At 33.5% G+C, this 17,724-nt stretch overlaps 2 protein-coding genes across 3 annotated transcripts in view; one reads left to right on the top strand and one right to left on the bottom strand.

Moving 5' to 3' along the window:
- The window catches only part of HOMER1 (homer scaffold protein 1), a gene marked incomplete at its 5' end in the record, with an annotated part of 69,925 nt that extends 62,059 nt beyond the window's left edge, over window positions 1-7,866 (top strand). For both annotated transcript variants that reach the window (XM_081316225.1, XM_081316224.1), the window contains 2 exons: window positions 2,225-2,305; window positions 4,994-7,866. In XM_081316225.1, the coding sequence (XP_081172351.1) occupies window positions 2,225-2,305; window positions 4,994-5,182 (270 nt within the window). In that variant the 3' untranslated portion in view covers window positions 5,183-7,866. The remainder of the gene's footprint in view (window positions 1-2,224; window positions 2,306-4,993) is intronic.
- Window positions 7,867-9,548: 1,682 nt separating this feature from the next.
- The window catches only part of JMY (junction mediating and regulatory protein, p53 cofactor), a 48,340-nt gene continuing 40,164 nt past the window's right edge, over window positions 9,549-17,724 (bottom strand). The window contains exon 11 of the mRNA XM_081317504.1: window positions 9,549-16,361. The gene's annotated coding sequence lies outside the window, so the exon portion shown is untranslated. The remainder of the gene's footprint in view (window positions 16,362-17,724) is intronic.

Genomic DNA, 17,724 nt, shown 5'->3' on the forward strand with positions numbered 1-17,724 from the left:
TACATAGCAGCAGAATAGCATAAGCTTTTAGTATTGTTTTTTGGAAAATCTGTTAAACAAGTACAGCTTTCAGGCATGCCTAAGCATGTAATCCTAAACTGTTTGATCAGAGTGCTCTGTTGCTAAATACTTGGCTTTTAAGTAATTCACAATGCCTTACACTGCTCCATTAGAACACATCTTTATTTCCATATGCAACAGAATCAACACATTCTCCTTAGAACAATAAGGCTGCACAAACGAACTGTAACCCACTTCTTAAATGGCTTTTCTATATTACTCTTCCTGAAAAGCTGCTTTATTAGGATTCAAGGTATTCTCTATTGAGACTGTGATATCTGGAATGACCTCTATACTCTGAGGGATGTGCATTGGCAGGAAGTTCAAAGAAAAGCTTTGCTGCCTCTAGCAGAGCTTGCTCACCTCCCCAAAGAATGAATAATGAGTTGGGATTGCCTTTTTATATCACTCCTGAGGTCTTGGCAGTGTATTATATTTTCTATAGCAGTAATTGACACCGTATGTTTCAAAGACGAGTTCATGATAGAAGGAGCCCTCAAATAAAATGTTTTCAGGGAAGTTTCTACTAGATACTTGGCTAGAAGGTTTTTTATTGCATTTCAGAGTTTTGTGAATGTTATCTTTGGTCCTTTTATAAAATCCCATTTACTTTTTTGAAACCTTTTAGTTTATATCTTCAGAAGTCTTTTCATTAGTGTTCTAACTAGCTGGTAATCATTCATGCAGGACCCCCTAATGATTATCATTCATTTAAAATTTGCTTAACAATATTGCATTATGGAGAGAGCTTTTTGCTAGGCATTCTGCAAAACGTAAAACAAAACACCAGGAAAATTCTTCTGCCATTCCTTTATACTAAGAATATGCCATGCCAATCAGCCCAAGGGTTGCACTAGGTTTTGCATGCCACATTGAGAATCACAGTTCAAAAATGGCTAGGGCCAGTATATGAGATTTGATTAAACTTATTTTTTAAAGAGTTAAAGCAATTGCTATAAGCCATTTAGTTCATTAAAAGCCTTCCCAACATACAAATATTTTTTTTAAAAAACATTTTGGACCTCCACCTCTCTGGATTGTTCTGGAGATAGCTAAAAGAATTCTGGAGGCAATAATGGGCTGTAGTTTTATGCCACTAATTTAGACTTTTCTCTATCATCAGTTGTATAATTTGAATTATTCCTCAGTCAGTTTTGTTTTACTTTTGTATCATTAAATTGATTTTGTTCTGCTTTCTAGTAACATGAAATCACTTCCTTGTTCTTGTAATGGGCAGAAGTAATAATTTGAAAAACAGGAGGAAGAGTTCCAACCAAGACAATAGTCAGATAAAAGAATTCTGAGTCTAGGGCAGAAATGCAATTTGAAAAAGCATCTCAGATGGCAGCCTCCCTAGTTTCCACAAAGTTATAGGAAAGGAGGGGAAGCATATTCAGACTTGCAAGATTATGTTACTTTTTATATATAATAAAAGCAATATTAGCATTCGTGACTTTGGTTTTCTAGTCTGGTCTACTTTAGAAAGCTTATTGTATTCGTCATTGGCAAAATGCGCTGAAGACTGACAATTGAATCTTTCTAATGGATGAATATCCAGCAACAGATTCATTTACTTGTGGAAGTTTTTCACCATTTTTATATAATGTGCAATCATTTCACACAATTTTCCCTATCAGCAAATCAACCTTGTTCTTTACTAAATTAATTTTTAGATCCATACTCTTTGAATCATAAAATCTATCTAACATTGCAAATGTTCCAAATCACAAGTTGGGACAGAGGGATGGAGAAATTTTAAGACATAAAATGCTAGTAGAAAAGTAATGAGTGTATGTGGTCCAGAAAAATGAAAGTGGGATATGTGTGACAAGGTGCTCCTATCTGCTTGTTATATATGGTGAGAGTACAGTAAGTCAGGAGAAACATAAAATATAAGGTGAATGTAGTGGAAATGAGCAGATAATGAATTTCACATTTTAAAAAAGTATATTGCAGTAGTATTCCTTCAGTACTCCTAGAAAGTAGTAGTCAGGGATCTGTAAATAACTAATGTGGTTGACATCTGGAAAGCTGACTCCAAGACTTAATGTTTCAATAGCCAGTCCCTCTATATCCATCAATCAATATGGTTGAATCGTCCAAGGCTAAAGTTACTATCTGTGTTTTGATCAGTTTGGGTAATATGCTATTTTATTCTCTTTAGGAAATAGAAAAATTGAGAGAAGAAATTGATAATGCCAGAGAACTTCAGGCACAAAGGGACTCTTTAACTCAGAAATTACAAGTAAGTAACAGTGGTGGGAGAACTGTGTAGTCTAATTTATCTACATACATCACCCACAGGCTAGTAGAATATAACAGATTTTAAAGTACCATTCACCCCTAAATAGCATCTTCAAATCTTCAGTCTTGTACCAGTAGAGCAGCAAGGTGCACAACAGAGCACATTCTTCCATCAGGATACCCAAAAGTTCCATGTGAGACTGCTCCTCACCTGCTCTCTTGCTTATTCTGCAAGTTCTCTGTCAAAATGGAACTTAACCTAATGTCTGTCAGATTTCATATCCAGACTCAGCAGTAAATCACAGCAAACTCCCAGAGATAACTAGCTAGAATCTTTTATTGCAGATAAAGAAGATGCCCTCTGAAATTTAAAGAAGTCAGAGGGGCATGTGAGTGGGCAGGCATGCCAGATATATAAAATCTGTGCTCCTGGGTTTAAACTCAAGGCTTTTTCTTACACTTCCAAGTTAATGGGTACTTGGCTACTCTATTGATGACTTGAGAATTGCCAAACTATTTCCCTCTTGTGTCTGGGAATTACACTGGCGGCTTGAATTACTTGCTGTTCAGTAAGGAGGATGAGGCAGGGAACGGCCGAGAGTATTTGTGAGCATATGGTCAAGAGAATGGAAAGGTTAACACCAGGCATCATTTGATGCTAACAAGAAGATGGCAAAATGGCAAAAAGGTTTTAATCCATGTTTCTCATAAGAACTAAAGAAGGCTTAGCACTCATTGTGTGAAAAGTTTTATGTAAGTGTTTAATAATAGCTGATCTGTTCAGAGGAAAGTAAAGAGATACCAAAGACTTTTTATGCCAAACACAAGTTTATGAAGTCACCATACAATATTATACCTAATAATAAGTCTATGAAATTGAACTTAACTTGAGGGAGATTGACTTTTAATTCATGCTGATTAAAAATTACATGCTTAAACTTGTGAAATGCTGATGTTATTACTCCAAAACTTGCTTTTTTATGGCAGACAACTCAGAGTTCACAGGAAGCTAACATTACTTTTTACTCTTAACTATACTGTCATATGGTGGAATTTTGTTTGCAGATTCTTATATATTACATTCCTTAATGATCTGTAGACATAGGTAGTTTACATCTCTTTGGTTGAAGCTAGATTTTTCCATTTATTCTCACAATTGATGTTTTACAATTGCCTGGACAAGCTACCTATGTAATGAGTGAAGAATTTATGCCCAATTATGAATAGCATGCATATTGCTTAAGTCAGGTGTTGTAGTTGCTTATTTATTTGACATGAGATAAATATCAGTTTATTGTCTTGAAGAATTTAATGCCAAAATTTATAGATGTGAGAAGAAAGGTTTTGCAGAGCTATACTCATTTTGAAAATCAGTTAGTGGGAAATTATTAAAATACATATTTGCTAACTTTTTTAAAAAATAGGATATGCTAAATCTTACTGAGGAAGCAGTTCATACACATTTAGCCTATATGGACCTCTAAATTGTATTAGAAACACTGATAAAGATGGGTCCCCTTCAAACCATGCTCTCTATGATATAACATCCATGGTGCTCTATCTCAGTAGTTATGGGGATATGTGCCTTGTTCCTTAGTAATGACATCATCCCTTAACTATATATTAGGCACTAGAGTTCTCTTCACCTTTGTTGCTACCCAGTTTTGGTGGTAGTACAATTTGTCACCAAAGTTAAATAGAAATCTTCATAAAAATATTGCTAACCTGGACACTAAGTACTTAGAATTACATGATTTTCAGAATGGAATCAAATAATTACAAAATTGAGTGATTTGTTTATGTGTGTTTATGAATCAGATACAAATAATAAACAAATCCAAACAGATATATATACACACAATCTTCAGTTTAAATTTTTTTTTTGTCTCCAATGGTTTAGTTCTAGATCTCTTGGAAGTAACCAGATTGCCATCGCCAGAGGCAAAATATTTACTTATGTGCATAATTTATTATTTTATATCGTACTGTTTGCTTTGGCAATTGCCCATTCCCTTTTGACGAATGAAAGCAAATATATGTGTCCCAGGACAATGTTGCAGGATCCAATCTGGGTCAGTCACTGGGATCAGAGGTTTAATCTTGCAAGCTTTTGGACTCGTACTGGAGCCCATCCTAAGGAAGCTTCTCTCTAGCAGTGTTTGCTTTGGGCTATTCTCTGTGTGGTATTCTGTGTATTCTCTCTGCTAGGCAGAAGTTCCCTGAAGATGGGGGCTCCGGCACAAGTCCGAAAGCTTGGAAGACTAAACCTCTGGTCCCGGTGACCGATCCTGCATTCCTTTTTGCCTCACTGTCTTTTGCTTGCCATATTCATTTTTTGAAATGTACAACAAAGCTAAACATGGTTCTCAGTCCAAAACCAGATGTGATCTTCTGCAATTGGCTTACTTGTAGGCAGATAAAATACAATGTTATGATTATTACACTGTGAGGAAGGTCCTATCCTGGGCCACACTGTAGCATGCCTTATACCAGACATGTCAAACTCGTGACATATCGGGACGGTTTTGCCATTGCCGGCAATGGGGTGGGCGCAGCTTCCAGATGATGCATCCAGCCCGTGGGCCGGCAGTTTGACACCCCTGCCTTATACAATGATATTTCCGTGTAACATTAAGAAGAGAATTTTAAAATAGTATTTTATTTACTTTGCATATTGCATTTTTTTAAGGAAGTGGAAGTTCGAAATAAAGATCTAGAAGGCCAACTGTCCGATCTTGAACAGCGTTTGGAGAAAAGTCAGAATGAACAAGAAGTTTTTCGCAATAACTTGAAAACACTTTTAGAAATTCTTGATGGCAAAATTTTTGAACTTACAGAACTACGAGATAATCTGGCCAAGCTAATAGAATGCAGCTAAAGAACACAGGATCTCAGTGCCAAACTTCTTAAAGATGCACTGTCTCTCTTCATACAGGACTTTGTTGGGATCTGCATCAAAGTTGCACAAAATTAGAAAAATGCTCCTTCAGAAGGGCCTGTTTTAAATTTTCAACAATATACAATATACAGTATTTCAATATGAAATTTCAGAATTCAGCTTGTAGTTAGTTGGAAAAAAAATAACTTGAAGTACAAATTACCTCCTTGTATATAATTGGCCATAGATAACTCGAGGGTATTAACAGAAATTGAATGCAATCCTTTTCTAATTATTAGCCAATGAAATAATAAGAAGTGCTTCAAATGACATCCCTCTTAGTGTTCCACACAATGTAGGTGATCAGTTTTATTTTCTTTGTTAAGGCAACTGTATGCTGTGTTTTGTGCAAGAACTTTGTGATGACAGCCCTCTCTTTTGTTGTAATCTGAATAATTTCTCAGGATATTTTGTACTGTTGAGAAAAACAGTGCATTACCAATTAATTCTTGCCAGGAGTGAGAGAGAGTTGCATCTTTAATTCAGACCTAATGAATTAATGCTTGTATAGAGTTCTTCCCTTTTTTTATACTGGAAGATACTGTCTTTATTTACAATGTTCACTCTGGTGTTCTATAATATTGTCTAGTGTATGGTTTACTTTTTTCCTATTGGGAATTCATGTATGTAGAAATTATGTATTTCATTTTGTTATGCATTTTGAAGCCTATCTATGAAGACAAGCAAGTCCCTGAAAGGTATTTTAAATTTTGCTATGTTCTAATAAGGTTCAATCTATGCTTACTGAATATAATATGGACTTATCTTTTCTTATCAAAATGTGTTTTAATAATTTATTTAGCAAGAATTCTTAAACTGTGGAAATATAGTTATTGCTAGGGCATTGACCTTGCTCAGGCAATTAAAGGTGAAAAAAAGGATTGTATTAGCATAGAGAATTTTTTTTCTGCTGTATTTTCATGAAACATCTTTATTAGAAAGACTAGCCAGGCTACATTCTGAATTTCAAAACAAGACCTGAATTCAGTTATTCTCAGTGAACCTCTTTTTAAGTTGTATTGATGTAATTTACAAATATTTTTGCCAAATATGTATTTCTTTATATATTTTTTATTTTAAAGGAAAAAAGAAAAGCAAACTGAGGGTCAATCTATGTTTCTTGAATGGGAATGAGCCACTCTTGCTGTAGATTGTCTAATATTGCAAAAGATTTTTAAAAATTTAACAAAAAATAATGAGACAACAATGCACTGACCTTTTTATTTACACCAAATTAATTTGGATGTTAAATATAAAATACAGCTTAAATATAAACTCTGTATTTTTTCCACTTAAGGACTGCTATTCAAAACTAGATAATATAAATCGGGTTTTTTATGTGTGTACTGTATGTATATACTGTATAATACAGGCACTCTAATTTATATTTAAAATGGGATAAATATTTGGCTTAATTTATAAAATGACATTTTCTTTATCTGTAATTTAACAAGTGTCTCCTGAAATATCAGGATCACTGTTAATTAAACACTAAATTATGATGTATTATACTATATGTACTGTACACATTATTTGTTTTGTCCATGTTTTAGAGTATTTTATCACTTATTTTATTTATTATTGGGAAATATTTGTTCATTGCATTCATAGATAAATTGCTTTCTATGGTGATTTTTTAAAACTTAATAGCTAAGTGTTGATGATGTGTAATCTTATTGGTCAGAACAGTAGTGATTACCTGATTTTAATTTACCTGAAGAAGTTTGCACCTCATTCTCTTGCTAGATGAGTGTCACTCAGAAACATCTTCAGCAAAGTATAAAATTGGTGTAATTCTGGGACGAATGAAGTAAGTTTTTGCTCGGCATTCTTAATTATAGCAAGTTAGAACAGAAATTTGATGGCAAAAAATGTAACATTGTTTTTAATAAATTTTTAATACAAGGACATTTACACTGGGAAAAAAGTTTACAAAGTATTTCCACTTCAATGCTGTGTATATGTGTTGTACAAGAAAACGTATTTGTATATGTACACACACATATGTATATACAGTATATAAAAAATTAAATGTGCACATTTAGGATATTTTCCTATTGAAATTAAAATTAGTAATCGGAAATCAATATTTGGGAATTTCTTTTCTCATGTATATTTAGATGCTTGACTTTGGGTTCTTTTGTTTGTAAAATAAAATCTAAGAGGGCTGTACCACTGAATTCCCAAATGTCATCTAACATGTATATGGGATAAGGTAAATATAAGTGCACATATAAATTAATTATATTAAAAATCTTTTAATGTTCATTTACATTAGATGGGTGTTAGAAATTGTATGTTAACAATTACACTCAGTTGTTCTTAACTAAATGGCTCTCCTGCACTAGCATATATGTCAGAAAACACTTGATTGTCAAGAGCAAACAAGAATTTACATCGAAGAACAATCACATTGTGTATAACTTGTTATATGACAATTATGGAGTCTTGTTAAAAAATTCTTTTAAAACCCAACAAAATACAGTTTTTATTTTGAAATACAACTGCTGTTCTGGAGAATGTACTTTATTAATTTTTCTTTCTTGAACTCTTTTTAAGAATTATAAACTGTTCATTGAATGGCAGCATTTACCTTAATTCTTCAGGTGCTACTGGATTTTGAATTAGAGTGTCATGTTGTGAAATTATGACTTTGACATAAAAAGGTTTTATAAGTATATCCCTGTCTGGAAGTTGGTTATTGGGGCCTCTTTCTCATAACTCTACTCCAGAGTTTTCCAATAATTTCATTCTTCCATCTAGAATTCCTTGATCTCGGGCCACAAAATTCATCAAATGAAGCTAATAGGCACCAGTTTCATGATTGAACAATATGGGCTTATTCAGAATCAAGTGGCTTTTGTTGCTTAATGACCATTTTAATATAAGCAGGCTGAAAGCTAGACAAATAAAGCACCTATTTAATTGGTCCTGTTTGAAAGATACTCAGATGTAAACTATGGATAATAATGATCAATAATATGATAGTACCTTTGGGAAATCAGTGCCAATTGCATGAACAGAAGATCTTATTTCACTTATAAAAGAGACTGTAATGCAGGAGATCCCACCCAATCATCTCCTGTACTGGAACATTTTTTTGGGTACAATAAAAAGGTTCTTTCACAACAAATGGAGATTCTCCCCCTAAAAAAAACCTGCTTCCACTTTTTAAATTGTTTTGTTTTTAAAACTAGTACACAAAACAAATAGAAAATATTTAAATTGGCTGTGGCTAGTTCCACATATTACATGAAGAGCTGTTTGCATGATTAGCTAGCCCGAGTAGGATTATAGATCCTAAATGATCATTGACCATTTTGCAAGGCCAAGAACATACAGTTGTGTCTTCTGTCTGCCACCAGCCCACCAAAAAACAACTTCCACCCATCTTTATCTGCTATATCCAAAGTAGTATTCTCTAAGTAGGGCCAACCAAGTGATGCTGCCCAGTTCATCTAATGTACTTTATTCCATTGTAGGCAAATCCCTTCACATCAACTGGTTACTGGGTGCTATGACAGGGATCATCCAGTCACTGGCCTTCCCAGCCATTTTTCCCCGCTGGTGAAATAATTAAACAGTGAATCATGATTTTACACATTTGTTGGTGGAACAGTAGAACAATGAAATGATGGACCCTCTCTTGTTTCTTACTAGATGAAATTGAAACAAATTCTGACACTTCCCTGTATTGGCTATAGGAGGAAAAAATGTAGAATGTGGTGTTTTTTTCATGGGACATGGAGGGGTAACAAAACTGTAGTCAAGATCTACAGTAAATGGAAATAAAATCCAAAGAACAGGCTGTCACTGGGACCAAACTGGAAGAATTGAATCTAGAAAGGTATTTCTTAAGCTGATTTCATTTCCTCTGAGTTTATGTACGAAAGCCAAGAACTTTAAGGCTGAAGTATGGCAAAGTTCCCAGCTGTTATCTAATTTGATAGATTTCAATTTAACATTGCATGATCTGCCAACAGATTTGGAATTGCAAAGAGGTATTGGAATCTATTAAGAACTGTGATGATGCAGTGGTTAGAGTGCAGTATTGCAAGCAAACTCTGCTCACAGCCAGGAATTCAGTGCTGACCTGATCAAGGTTGATTCAGCCTTCCATCCTTCTAAGGTCAGTAAAATAAGGACCCAGATTCTTGGGAGCAACAGGCTGACACTGTAAACCACTCAGAGTGTGCTGTAAAGTGTTAGGGAGCAGTATATAAGTGTAAGTGCTATTGCTAATTATTCCATCCCCCAGCAATGTGACAACATCTACCCATGACAGAAACTGTATTCAAATAAATATCTTTTATTTAAGGAAATGAAGGAGCAACTCTTAAGCACCAAAACTTGAAGTATGTTGTTACATTGCATGTTTAAGAGACAGTCATTCAGGGCTTTTGGTACAGGTTTGAATTTTGAAGCCATGATAGTAGAAAACATGAAGTACAAAGCAAAACAACTTAATTACTGAAAGACTGCACTAAAAGAAAAATAAGCAAAAAGAAAGTCTAAACTTTTAAAATTTTCAAAATATTGCTAAGAATGCTCATTTAGTTTATGTATCTTGTTTAATACTTTAGAATACTGAGCATTATAAAGGTATTGCAAAGGTTTGCAGGAATATGCTTTTTTTAGACATGTCCATTAATAGTGTCCATTAAATACAGCTGTGTAAGTACTGCAGTGTGATTTAAATTTTACACTAAATCAATGAATAGTAATTTTTATTTTAGCTTAAAAGTGAAATGTACCATATTTTCTAGTACTTACCTATGCAATTTTGTTGACAAGCCTTTTGCATTTCAGTAAAATATTAACACAGCTGTGATATTGGCAACTCAAAACAATAATTGATAATTAAATAGAAAAACACAAATATAAGAGGCAAGTAAAATGTGTTATTGGGAAACCCATCTGGACATCACTGGTACTTTTAATAGGTGTAAGCAAAGGCTACAGATGACATTAGATAAGGAATAAATTCCACATACTCAATTTAACAAACGTTCACCCATCTGTTGTTTGACTAGATGGGAAAAAGCATTCAGAAATCTGTACTATTTTCCCTGGAAGAAAGTATAAGTATAGAAGGAGGGTAATTTAAATCAGGAAAATAGAATGTTAGGACAGGGAGAAATGTATCTGACAGTTCTATCTGGTGATCTCTGTGGCTATCTTTACCTTTTTTTAAAAATGGAATGACTCAATCCTTGTTCTCAAAATGCCCCGTTTTGGTTTACTTTCAAGAACACACGATGCATGACATCTGAAAGTTGAGTCATGGCAACCGGACTTTTCATTTTTTGTTTGAAACATTTCCCTGCTTATTGAAGCAGCTTCTTCAAACTTAGCAAGTTGGGACCTACCTAAGAGAAACATTTAAAAGCAAAGTCTCTTAACACTTCTCTGCCTACACATCAAATGAGCCTATTCAGAAATGAAACTGCCCTGGAGGACATATTTATTTTTATTTTTTTATTTAATTTAATTTGTATATATATGAGGTCCACCTAACCAACTTGCTTAGACTGAAGAAACTATTTGGATAAGCAGCAAAACATTTCAAACAAAAAAAGAAAAGTCCTGTTCTCATGACTCAATTTCCACACCACTCTACCTGGATGTCAGAATTTTTATCAGTGATGTATAATGGTAATTCCTAAAGCATGACTATAGGAAAACAAGTTTTGATTATTCTTTGTACAAAGTTTTTGCAAAATTCTAGGGTTTTGGAAAAACCCCCACAACTAAACTAACACCTCAGGAACAAAGATTTTATCTTAGTGGCCTCTTTAATTTACTATTATTTTACCTGTATTGAAAGCATGAGACTCAGGCATATAATCTAAAATAGACTAGCTGGGATTGAGATTGGGGGAAGTATTTGTGCATGCTTGACTCAGCGTGGAAAATGATAACGTATATATAAGGTAGATCTCTTTACCAATAAAGGATGGAAATGAGAGAGAGACAAATTAGAAAGGGGAAATAATCTTCTGCTTCTAAAGTGATATCAGAGGCAATGTATAAATGTTACAGAATAAAATGATAAGTATTAAAATTTGCAGTTGATATGACAAATAAATGAATAAATGAGCAATACCCAATAATTACAAAACTACTTATCTCATTATAATTTTACAGTGAAAAATAAACAGTACAAGGACACATTCATAAAAGGGATTGCCTTCATGATTCTGAACTCACGTGATAGTTTGCATTAATATAGCACAATTAAGTAGTAGATTTCATTATCACACTTCCCTTGGGGTTATACAGTTCCCAAATGACAGCAGGGATATAACAGAGCTACAAAAAATAAAGGAATCAAAAGAAAACTCCAAATTTAGGAAGTGCATATTCCCTCTCAGAAAAGGTGAGAACAGCATATATATTTCTGAAACTACTAAATTGCTAAAAGAGCCTGTTCATTCAATTGCAATGCTGTAATTCATGTATACTGTATTCAAGACAAGATCAGGCAGCCTCTTGAACAGAGATACTAGGATATTTTAAATGAACTTAGTATCCAATTACTGTTAGCATACTGGCCCAGAAATGAAAATAGGTAGAGAAGTGGATGTTTGTGGCAGTGACCAAATGGCTCATCAGAGACTGCTAAATTAAAAAAATGACAATTTAATGTTAATTTATTTTAATAAAATATATGTCTAAAGTAAATTTGGTGGCTTTTGGGTGTTCTTTATTGGGAGATGATAGCCTCAGTTGGACAGCCCAAGAAAAATATTTTCTGGTGTTTTTCCTTATAAAAAATCCAAGTCCAGTTTAAATGCTTCTACTTTTAGTGTATATCCTGTCAGAATGGGAGGACATTATGATACAAACTTTGAGCAATTGTGGCCAAGATCCTGAAATTGGTCCAGATCAAATAAACTGTCCAATAGACTATCAAATGAACTATAGCTAATAAGAAATCTCCTTGCAGCCACATCATCCTAACATAATATAGCAAATTATATACTAAATTGTAAGCTAGTGCACTATGATCAAACTAGACCTTGACACATTATTTCTTCAAAAAATATATATATGGTGAAGTATTGGAGATTCTTTATTGCCAGTTACAACAATTGCCCAATGTTGAGTCTCAGTATGAAACAAACATGCCAAACTCAGTTTTATTTCCTGTTTGATTCAAGAAGGTAGAACCAGTTTGCCACTAAGTCTATTTCCTTTACACTTAAGTGTTGGAAAATACATTGTTTTCTCACCTTAGGTACAAGACCAGGGTAAAGAATTTCCTGAAATAGGCCTTTGGCTTTTTTGTTTTTGTAATTAGAGTATGAAAATTTAAAAATTAATTTCTGGCACAAGGCATTTATAAGCCATGATAGATTTTAAAGGGCCCAATAAAAATGGGCTTTTATTTGCTTCTATTTCTGAAGCACTATTTAGGAGTCCCACATAATTGTCTTAAACAACACATAGGGTTGTGCAAAATATTAGGAAATAATTATACAAAAGTTACATGCGAAATGTCCATATAGCTCCAATCCATGAATTATGTAAGATTTTCTTCAGCAACTAACATGTTTGTTTCATTCAAAACTACATTAGCTACATTTTTAGGATAAAAGCAACTAGTGCTTTATTTTTCCAGCTATTAATGTAATAACTGAAAAAATGTGTATTTTTCTTCCAAAGAATAGTTTTAACTCTAAATACAATGAAAATCTGACTGCCCAGGACTATATCAAAGGGTTAGTTTGCTTCAGTTATCATCAGATTGACCAAGAAGCCTACATTCAATCCAAGTATTTCTTCCCATATGTGTTTCTATGAAAAATTGCTGTTGCTTGATTAGTGTCATTACTAGTAAAAATAAGGTGCTTTTAACTGCTGCAAGAAGTTTCCCTAGTATGGCTTTGGAATGTTACACATTCTGCTTCATCTTTTAAAATCATTATGATTACCTTCAGTACCAGGATTATAAAGCATAACAATTAAAATAAATTACGCTCACAAATCCATACAGTTTAAGTTACAATTCACTCTTTAAAGGCAATGTAAATAAAATAAAATAAAATAAAATATTGACAATTATGAAAGTTTCCTCTTCCTCACAGGGCACCATTAGAAAAATGTACCAATACTATGAAAAGCTGTAACTGCCTAAAATGAAGCTCAAGAGCAAAGACTTCTTAGGGTAAAATACATATGCTTCCTATATCCCTGCAAGATGCAAGCTAGTGCCATTAAACTTGTTTCTATGATTACAATTTTGGTATAAGTTGCAGTTTTGAAAAGTTCTGTAAGGAAAAGATTGAAATTAAAAACAAAGGTATATATGCTAAATTACAAAACATGTAAATAATTATAAAACCCCAAGCAATTAATAAGATCATAATTCTTTTAACCATTGTATAGGAGATAAACCAATTTTGTGAATATTACTTCATCTTAAATAAATTTTCAAATGGAAATATTTAAATGACTTGGGCCTCTATCATATATTTCCAAATGATATTACTTATTACTTGGCATTTACCATCCCTTTTTGTCAGCTTTATTTGTACATATGCAGATAATTTACTGATATATAAGTTATAGATTAAAAAACTAACTTAAATTTGTTATTCATTAGCAATAGGAAATAAGAGTTGCATGGCAGCGTGCAACATTTGAATACTGGAATTCATCATTCAAACAATCTTTACTAAGAACTTTCCTTAAATGCCTACATACTTTAAAAAATTATTTTGAGAAATATGCAGACTTGAGCACTACGACTTTTTAGTCTGCCACAACTTTTATATACAATGGGCTTTAAGCAATAAACTTAAGAATTACTTCTAGTCAGAAAACTTTGACTATAACAGCACATGGTGTGGATCAATTATCTACTGCTACTGTACTCTTAACTGACAACTGAACCAATCTTCTCATTCTAACAGGTTATGAACATTTGTACTCTAAAGGGAAAACTCAAGAAATGAGATCAACTATTGTACAGCAGCCAGTGTATATGTTCCTACAAACAAGCCATTTTTATAGACTCACGCCATTTTCATATTCTTGCAATAATTAAACTATTACATTTTTAAAAAACACTCATGCACTTTTCAAGGCAAAAATCTTAATTATAAAAGCCTGAGAGCTTCATATACTTCTCCCATAAATTCAAAATCTGTGGATGCAAAATAATGCAAAGATTTCTGTATCTTTGCACAGGAAGTCTGGAAATTGATTGGTAAGGACCCAGGGACATGTTGCTTGAAACTTCTGCTGCAAATGATTACACAAAGTTTAGCATGATCCACATATCACCTTCGTTGTAGAAGTTCATGTTTTGTGCTGTGGCTAAACATTCAAACACAGTATATTTATTGTGGACACAATTAACCATCAGCGCAGTACGGACATTATGGGGTTTCCTAAACTTTACAGAGTTACATTTTGCAGTTATGAATTATTGCCACAGAACCCTGCATTATCTGGGATTACAACTATGAATAACATATTACAGTATGTTCAGTTTTTCAATGAAACAAATATCTGACGCTAATATAACCAATATTATTTTTCTGCCAAACTGTTTAGTGTTCCTATATTAATCGAACTCATACTATTTTAAGCTTTCCTTTAGAAGACAATATTTTAGTTTATATAAGGCAATAAATATCTGAAGAAATACACCTGCCAAGTATAGAATAGCAGGCATTGCTTTAAAGTATCCAATTTTGTCATTAATAGACAAGGGAACTGCAAGTAAGAACCAGCTGTGTTGGGTTATGATTCATAACATATTTAAATATTTTATGTTTTTTCCCAACTATTTGTTAAAAGAAGAAAGGGCAAAATAGTTCCAAAAAGTAAGTAAAATTACTATATGCACTCCTACCAATATATCCTTGCTACAGGAAAACAGATTAGTATAGTAAATAATTTTAACATGATTTTTTTTCCTTAGATAAGGGATCTTATCCTTTTTCAAGCACATAGCACACTTTAACAGAAAGACCTGGCCAAACTCAAAATTCTCCTGAATTGAGTTTAATCAGTTTTAACAGGACAAGACTAGCCTTGATGCAGGAATAATGTTTAGTATTCTGACAGTATAAAATGAGCTGCCTGCAGCTATTAGTCATGCTGTTTAGGAATACATTTCTTAAAGTATTCACTATATTAAAGGCTTGGTCTCCTTTAGATGATTTAAAAAGAAATTATTTACAATAAGGTAGGGCATTACATAATTCAAATATATTTCTAACAATGAATGGGAATAATGAAAATGGAAAGGGGAGGAAAATGATTATAATTTTACAACTTAGAAGTAAAATCTCATTTCAATTTTGCATTCTCCTTAAATAAAAGTTCCTTAGAGTAATCAAAGAACAGTTAAACAAATAGATAAAAATAATTTTAAGTGTTCTCATTATAAAATATTGCTTCTATAAATAAAATGTATAACTTTATTATAACTCAGCCCTGCAATTAAAATGTTACTATTTGTAAGAGAACAAACACTAATTTAAAAATACAAGGTGTCTACAGTATCCATGACCTTCTAAGGGTTTTGCTATGTATCATTTTAGAATGCAGTAGACTGTAAACAAATTTTTAAATACATGAATTTCATTCTTAGAGCATTTTCCATTAAACGTGTAACCATTTTTAAATTTCAAACTAATTTTTAGTTTGAATTATTAGTAGTTAAAAATGCATTTTCCCTTCAAATCTACCTCCTATGCAAAATGAATTCCTGTTGGTGTAACAAGAAATTAATGTCAATGTAGCAGTACTTATTCTTCAACACTGATGTCTTCAATGGAGTCAGACTTCATACTTGATCTAGTAAATTATGCTGGGAAGAAGCTTGGTTGCAAAAGCTGCTGACATGTTTCACACATATGTATGTAAAAAGTGAAGAATCAGAAAATATTTCGAAAGGTTCTTTCTCCTCAGAATTATGCAAAATGTGCACTTAAAGCAGCTTTTGGTCCAACTGAAATCTTCTACTATGAATTTTAAAAAATGTATTCATGCACATATCAAATAATTTCTCAGAATAAAGTTCTCCTAAAGTGATGACCAAACTGTTGATTATGAATGTTCACAAGTGAAAGAATTATCTTATTCATTGGAATCCTTGGACCTGTTAAAACAAAAACACAGAAATTTGAAAAACTGCTTGCAAACTAGCTTCGAGCTACATTAAAATTGGCTACCAGTGAAAGCATTTATCCTTTCTTCCCTTCTTAATCAATCAGCTTTGTTTTGTAGAACATCTTATTGCCATTTTTTAAAAAAATGTGCTAATGAAAATTGGCTTGTGTCATAAAATTAAAGACACACAACTGAACAATGTACCAATCTGACTGAATGCTGGTTTCTAATTAAAAATATAGTTAAACTGTTCACAAGAAAGAGAAAATGGGAGCAAAATATATAGTATATAAAATTTCAGGAATGCCAATTTCAAATAAAATCCAAATTCAGTCTCATTCAGCTTAGAGAAACACTAAATAGGGGCCCATGGATGGTTATCTTCATGACAAAGAAGTGCAAGAACCTCTGAAAAATAAGATACCAAAAAGACAACTGCAAACCACTCTAATGAGCAAATCACAGACACTTCAGGAAACTACCATGGATGCACAGGCAGGTTTCAACTGAAGCAGTGTCACTTCATAAGACATTGAAAGCAAGCCTTCTCTGTCATTATGCCTCCCTTATGGAACTTCTTCCTCTTGGAAATTTGGATCACCCTGACTTAGTTGGCTTCTTGGAAAACAATGAAAACCTCGGTTTTCTCCTAGGGATAGGATGTTATAGCAGCCAAGGATATGTGTTTGCTATGAAAGTAGCATAATTTTTTATAAGGGTCTCAATTTGGTTTTTTAAATTAATTTTAATTGCATATAAGTGTTTTATCTCTATTTGCCAGCCAAAGTTCCATTGGTCAGATTGGTGATTGTATACATTTGTTTAATGATTAAAATAAGACTTTGGATATATAATTACCATTCTAGCAAGAAAAGAATTGGACAGCTCAGAGAGCTTTCAATTAAATTGACAGTTTAAAATGCTATATACAGATAGTCCTTGAGATATGACTGGTCACTTAACAGCCATTTGAAGTTGCGACAGACTCCCCCAAAGCTACCTACGACCCCATTTTGAAGTTACAGCTGCTGCAGACATTCACCTGTATGACCAACCGCACCTCTCCCTCCTTCATTCCATCCTGCCAGGACACTGCACTCCTTGGACCAACTCCCCACACGCCCGTCATCCAACATCCGCTTACCTTATCTAGACCTCATGTTGGGGAAGAAGGTCAGGCCACACATCCCTGCACCACATGGCTACCTCCCGGAAACAGTGGCATTTTCAGTGCACCTACAATTCCTTGTGGGTACACCAAAATGTCAGTCACTTCCATGAGGCTGCCACACACAGCCCAGGAAAAAACTACTCCACTTTGCTGCAGTGCTGTCTGCACCGTGCACACTGAG

The sequence above is a fragment of the Vipera berus genome, assembly GCF_964194415.1.
Source record: "Vipera berus genome assembly, chromosome: 2".
In the NCBI taxonomy this organism is placed as follows: domain Eukaryota; kingdom Metazoa; phylum Chordata; class Lepidosauria; order Squamata; family Viperidae; genus Vipera; species Vipera berus.